Below are 7339 nucleotides of genomic sequence, written 5' to 3' on the forward strand. Positions count from 1 at the left end.
CGTGTTTCTGACTCTTTGTTCAAACGGACTGCAGCACGTTTGTCGTCATGTTTGTTCTCTGCTGTAGTTTAACAGCAAACATTTGTAAGCACAGCTAAGACTGAATACTTCTGTCAGTTATGATCATCTATAGAGAGTATGTACCTGTATGGTTCATAATGAAAATTGCAAGTCGATGTATCCAAGTTGTACAAAGTGTAAATGTTTAAGTGTGTGTTTATAACACACACGACAAATGCCTGACAGTATCCGCTCAGAAAGCCCGCAGCCTGATGCTGGACTCGAACTCAGGACCTTCTTGCCGCTGTGCTGCCAGGAGTTGTTGTCGTGTCGAACGGTTAAACAGTCTCGGTCCCAATCTCTGGACCACAGCACAGGATGAGCACACGCACGTGTTTCGTTCAGCTTCCTGTAGTTGAAACTTAGATCAGCGTACAGATTACTGCTGTTCGCAGACTCGTTAATATGATTTCTGCTTTCCACAGTTTGTGAAGCAGACAGGTGAGGTGAAAGGTCATGAAGTGTCCTTCTACAAACAGCCAGGGCTTAAAGTGGTCCTCAACAGACCAGTGCACCGACACACCGAGGCTCTCAGCAGGGAGACGAACTATAATTCATCTTTCATCCTTATCCCGCTGAAAACACAACGTCCACACAAACAGGAGGATCTTCCTCTGAGTTCCTGAGCATCCATCGAGATCTTCATCAAATATCAAACTGCTGGAAAGCTTCCACGCTGACAGCATCACAGCTGCTGCACATCAATGATGCAAATTTCCTGCTCCACCAAATACCTCGGGTGGAGCTGCCTAACCTGTTTTGACTGCACTGCCATAAGGTCAGGATTTCTCTCATTGTTTGAGGGTTTATCGAGCTCTTTGCTTGTTTCTTTTTCTCCGCCTGTCCTGTTTGGCTCTTTTGCCATCAGAATTATTGTCTAAAGGCAAAGAACCAACGGATTTACTTTACCAACTGGGCCATCCCAGCCTTGCCGTATTGGTCTATTTGATTCACCTTTTATTGTTTACTTCATTTAATTTTCACTTGCTACACAGACTTGACTGGGAGAAGAAACGGGAGAAAGAAAAACAGGGACGGGGATAAAGGGCAAAAACCAACAAAACCAACAGACAAAAACACATCTATCAATCACCTGGATCACCTGCTGAGAAAGAAAAGAGAGAAAACAAGCAAAAAAAGAGCAACATAATAAACATGATCGCAATAATCTATGTGAATATAACAGTAAATATTAAACATTATTGTGCAGCACATAAGATCAACAGAACACAGTGTGCTTTGAGGTAGGAGCCAAAAAGGGTGTAGTTTGTGGGTGTGATCACCCGTGTGTACACCTGTGAGCATGGACGCGCTTGTTTTTTGTTTTTTAAAAGGTTCCTTCATGTAATAATCTGCTAGAGGGTGTGGGGGGGCCACAGCCCCGTCCTCCAGGGCATGAAGCAGGTATGGAGGAGATCAAAACTCCAGACATCCAGAGGCCCCCAGAACACAAGAGACCAAGGAAGACCAACAGAGGGGCAGCCGCGCCACTGTCCCAGAAAGAGCTGAGGAGAGTCCCAGATGAGGGCTCACTCAGCAGCCGCGGAGCAGAAGCCAGGGGGAGTTGCAGTGACGCGCCCGTGAGCTCCGCCGGCAGCCAGCTGCGCCTGAGTGACCGAGCCCCAGGCCGAGAGGCCGGGGGCACCCCACCTCCGAAGTGGCCCGAGCGAGCCCCAGGCTCCAGGACCCGATAAGCGGCCGCCAAGGAGTGAGCCGGTGTGTACCTGGACGCCCATCCCCGGACACAAAGAACCACCAACGCACCGATGTCTGAGGGAGTCCGCCACCGGCAGGGGGAGTGGTGGTGGGTGGAGATAGGCCTCCAAACCTTGTTTCTTTGCTTGATTCCTAGAAACTTGGTCAGCTCCTTTTGTGTCATTTCTTTGTTTTGAGCTGTTACAGTGTATATTATTAAAAACAGTTTTATTACAGTGTTATTTGTAAATCAGGGTGGAAAATAAGTATTTGGTCACCTCAAACAAGGAAAATCTCTGGCTCTCACAGACCTGTAACGTCTTCTGTAAGAAGCTTTTCTGTCCCCCACTCGTTACCTGTATGAATGGCACCTGTTTGAACTCATCATCTGTATAAAAGACACCTGTCCACAGCCTCAAACAGTCAGACTCCAAACTCCGCCATGGCCAAGACCAAAGAGCTTTCGAAGGACACCAGGAAAAGTATTGTAGACCTGCACCAGACTGGGAAGAGTGAATCTACAATAGGCAAGCAGCTTGGTGTGAAAAAATCAACTGTGGGAGCAATCATCAGAAAATGGAAGACATACAAGACCACTGATAATCTCCCTCCATCTGGGGCTCCACGCAAGATCTCATCCCGTGGGGTCAAAATGATCATGAGAACGGTGAGCAAAGATCCCAGAACCACACGGGGGGACCTGGTGAATGACCTGCAGAGAGCTGGGACCAAAGTAACAAAGGTCACCATCAGTAACACACTACAACGGCAGGGAATCAAATCCCGCAGTGCCAGACGTGTTCCGCTGCTGAAGCCAGTGCATGTCCAGGCCCGTCTGAAGTTTGCCAGAGAGCACATGGATGATACAGCAGAGGATTGGGAGAATGTCATGTGGTCAGATGAAACCAAAGTAGAACTTTTTGGTATAAACTCAACTCGTCGTGTTTGGAGGACGAAGAATACTGAGTTGCATCCCAAGAACACCATACCTACTGTGAAGCATGGGGGTGGAAACATCATGCTATGGGGCTGTTTTTCTGCCAAGGGGACAGGACGACTGATCCGTGTTAAGGACAGAATGAATGGGGCCATGTATCGTGAGATTTTGAGCCAAAACCTCCTTCCATCAGTGAGAACTTTGAAGATGAAACGAGGCTGGGTCTTCCAACATGACAATGATCCAAAACACACCGCCCGGGCAACAAAGGAGTGGCTCCGTAAGAAGCATTTGAAAGTCCTGGAGTGGCCTAGCCAGTCTCCAGACCTCAACCCCATAGAAAATCTGTGGCGGGAGTTGAAAGTCCGTGTTGCTCGGCGACAGCCCCAAAACATCACTGCTCTCGAGAAGATCTGCATGGAGGAATGGGCCAAAATACCAGCTACTGTGTGTGCAAACCTGGTAAAGACCTATAGTAAACGTTTGACCTCTGTTATTGCCAACAAAGGTTATGTTACAAAGTATTGAGTTGTATTTTTGTTATTGACCAAATACTTATTTTCCACCCTGATTTACCAATAAATTCTTTACAAATCCTACCATGTGGATTCATGCATTTTTTTTTCACATTCTGTCTCTCACAGTTGAAGTGTACCTCTGGTGCAAATTACTGACCTCTGTCATCATTTTAGGTGGGGGAACTTGCACAATCGGTGGCTGACTAAATACTTTTTTGCCCCACTGTATGTGTATGTGTGAGGATGTTTTTAATGCTTTTGGTAAATGTTAAATGGAGCGGTTCTTCCATCCATTCTCTTCCGCTCATGTTTACCAGGATGACGAGGGTCTGAAGCCTATCACAGGGCAAGGCTACACCCTGGACAGGTCACCAGTCTGTCACACAGAGACAGACTGGTGAGTCACATCCCCAACCCTAACCCACACCTGTGGGCAGTTAAGAATCACCAGTTAAGCGGTTCATTGGTCAGCTGGCTTCAGGAAAACCGTTAATTCATCGTCATCATCACATATGTAAACGTGCTTCTTTTTTAATTAAACCTGAGAAACCACCAACATGTTTTTCATCCCATAGACTGAAATCAGGAACTTCTCTTAAAATGATTTAACAATCTGCTTCAGACTGTCAGACATGTAATACTGTCTGTTATCCCTCGATAAATAAATGCATTAGGTGTCATGTTTTTGTTTTTGTTTATGTCCTTTACTGTCTTTGTTTTTTACGTTTAGTTACAATGTTTCAGATTTTTAATTAGGACAGAACATCGTTAGTTTTTGTCATGATGCTGTGATGATGTGACCTCAGTGTATTTCTGCACCTTTTCTGTAGAAACAACAAAAAAGACATGATTTTGAAATATTTATATAATATATTGAAACAGACGATTTACAGGTTTCTCTTATAATAATTAGTGATTCTGTGCATTCATCGCACCCTGTCTGAGGATGGAAAACATTCTGACAGACGGGGCGGCCGTTGTATCACTGCAGTCATGATGAGATGTTTCTGATTCTCTATAAGTAGAAAACAAAACCTTCAGCTTTGTCAAGAGTTTCTAGCTTTTAACATCCATCCTCTGGAACAATACGACACTTCAGGATCTTCAGGTAGTTTTGGACCTTGTTGGAGTCTCGGCGAAAGCAGTAGAGGAGCTCGTAGTCTTTCATTAGGCGCCACTCAGCGCTGCCTGGTGCCAAGAAAGCCTCAGGAGACATGAGGCTGCTGACAGAGTTACTTAATATTCCCAACATCTGCATCTGGTGTGAAAAGAACAAAACATATGGATAAGACAAATTGTTTATATTGTTGTGTGTTTACTTAGTTTCTTTCACCCACTTAAGTAAAAAATTACAAAACAAAGTACTACACAAACACAGACAATCTAAACTGTGCATATGCTAGTGCACACACATCAGTGCCTCTGTCTCGCTCTGTCTCTGTTTCTGCCCTGGTTGAATTTTAACTGCAGGAAAATAAGCATTTGAACATGAACATGAACACAGAGCTGTGTGAAGCATCATAGATTAGACTGCTGCCCTTCACAGGCTTAAATATACTACAAGAACATCTGCTGGTCACCGTCAGTCTGTGCTCACATCAGTGATTACAACAGGAGAACGATCTCAAGGCAGCTAGGGTAGTAGTGCATGAGGTCCTTCAACATCTGTCGAACAATGCTCAGGATTGTCTATGAGGCTGTTGTGGTCAGTGCTATCCTCTGTGCTGATGCATGCTGGGACGGCAGGTTGAGGGTAGCAGAGGCCAGTAACGCTGTGGGGACGGAGCTGAACTCCCTTAGGGTGGTGTCAGAGAAGCGAATGTTGTCCAAGATAAAGACAATGTTGGATAACACCTCCCACCCGCTCCATGACGTGCTGGCTAGCCACACGAGCACGCTCAGTGAGAGGCTGAGATTACCCATAATGCACCACTGATCGACACAGGAAGTCATTCCTGCCTGTGGCCATCTCCCTGTACAACTCCATTGAACACACTGTAAACACTGCAATAGTTACATCTTTTCGCACACGCTCTACTGTAAAATAGCAAATGACAAAGTTCACAGGTTAGAGTCAAATGTCAGTCATAAATATTACACCTCTGTAATATTCTTTATATTTATAATTGAGTGATTTGTACATATTAGTGCTATTTCTTAAATTTGTAAATCTGTAACATATTGTATTGTTTGAATAGCTGAGTCTGTTACTGTTACTGTACTGAGCAACTGTAACCATATAGTGTCCTTATGGATTAATAAAGTATTCTGAATGCGATCAAGCTAATCGTTGGTAACACAAAAGCCCTCGTTCAACAAAGTGTCTGAAGCTTGTCAGTGACCAGCTGAACCCTGATGAGAACGAATGTGTGGAAGGATCATCTGACATGGAGCTGACAGAGAAACTCAAACTACCACTGAGAGTGTGTACTGCTCATTTCTTTGGGGGACAAATATTTATTTCCTCCGCTGTGTATGTTTTGCACACACACACACACACACACACACACGCACACACACACACACACGCACACACACACACACACACACACACACACACACACGCACACACACGCACACACACACACACACACACACAGTACCTTCTCAACTACTTTCTGTACTCCTTTCCGTAGCTCATGCACCATATCACTCATTTTAAGAGATTTATTGGAGCTGAAGTCAATGAAGTCGTGGAAGTGCGTCATGCTCTGGTGGAAATGCCACAGAGGGTCCCTCCACGCCACCAGGAGCTTTAGAATCACCTCCGTCAGCTCCTCCCTCTGTAGTGACATACATGTAAATTATGGGTGTGACTTGTACCACTGAGTGTTACTGTAATATCATAAAGAGCAAAGGGAAACAAATTTACAAAATTCTTTATCATTTGAAAGGAAAACATGTTTCAAACAGCTACAATGTTGTTTATGGCAACAAAAGAAAGAACCTGAAACACATGACAAGACTCCAGGTGTAAATATGATGTGCATAGTTGAGAGGGATTAACTTTGAAAAAGGTGAATTTACCGCCATTCTCTGAGCGTTCTCCTTTCCATTTGGGGTGAGGATGTTAGACGTGTGACAGTTGCGACTGACCCGGCCAATCTGATTCTTACTGGGCAGGAAGTAAAGCTCCTGGGAGGACAAACATGAATGAAATGTCAGAGGTTAAATATCATCTAAATGTCAAACGTGCCTGGAGCACAAAAGCAATGAATGACTTAATACGATGTCTTGCTATCTCTGTATCCTTACTGGTGTCTGTCTGTACAATAGATGCGTCTTTATCACACATTCAATTCAGTTTTATTTTTATATGGCGCCAAATCTTAACAGTAAACAGCATAGCAGACTATACATGATACAGATTTATGTTAGCAAGTGTGGGCGAACTGTGAAAACATCTCGTACAGCTCAGTTAACAGTAAAAAAGTTCATCCTTGCATTTAATTAGACTGAAAAACTGTCTCATCAGGTTGGATTCTGCTGTTCTAACAGGATGACTGTGCGTGTATCTAATAAACTGATAATGCAGTGTTTGATTGACTACGTTATGTAAACCTACAATGTCTCAGTTAAAAGGCATCTGCAGACAGAATATCATATCCTCATGTCACAATCAAGCTTGTTCATTAAATATCATTTAAAAAGCTTTTTCTGACGACTGCAATGAAGAAACATACAAACTCAGAGTGAAGGTCATTTGAAATGCTGTGCATTCTGGCTGAGTGTTGGATGACCCGGTCAAACAGGTTAGCCAGGGAGAGGACGTGACACCCAGCCTCGGCATTCGTACAGAGGGGGGCTGCATCCAGACTGGTCGGCTGACTGCAGAACACCAAGCACAACAAACCTACCAAGACCACAGAGACTAGGAGAGACAAAGGACAATTCAAAACATTAGTCTCAACCTGAATGTAATCTATTACTAAAGAACCTACCTTTTGAAAGTGTAGATGTATTTTTTTTATATTTAAGGTAAGACGAAAAATCAGGAAATAAAACTCCACTATAAAGTCACACACATGGGGACGATTGGATTACATGCAGATAAAGACACAGTCCATCCTTTCACCTCCTGTATGCACAATTCTGTTCCTGAAATACCTGATCGGATGTTTCCAGGCAT

The 7339-nt window shown here is 44.1% G+C and overlaps 1 protein-coding gene across 1 annotated transcript; it reads right to left on the minus strand.

Annotated features, from left to right (window-relative positions):
* Nucleotides 1–4106: 4106 nt before the first annotated feature.
* Nucleotides 4107–7339, minus strand: prl2 (prolactin 2). The gene is made up of 5 exons (XM_085436189.1): nucleotides 7318–7339; nucleotides 6894–7081; nucleotides 6238–6345; nucleotides 5814–5993; nucleotides 4107–4468 (listed from the first exon to the last, which is right to left on the minus strand). The coding sequence occupies exons 1-5, from the start codon at nucleotides 7337–7339 to the stop codon at nucleotides 4274–4276; spliced, it is 693 nt and encodes a 230-aa protein (XP_085292315.1). The 3' UTR covers nucleotides 4107–4273.

This window comes from Copadichromis virginalis, linkage group LG17, assembly GCF_057382275.1.
Source record: "Copadichromis virginalis isolate Kocher_CV1m ecotype Utaka linkage group LG17, C_Virginalis_male_GT1.1, whole genome shotgun sequence".
Taxonomy (NCBI): Eukaryota; Metazoa; Chordata; class Actinopteri; order Cichliformes; family Cichlidae; genus Copadichromis; species Copadichromis virginalis.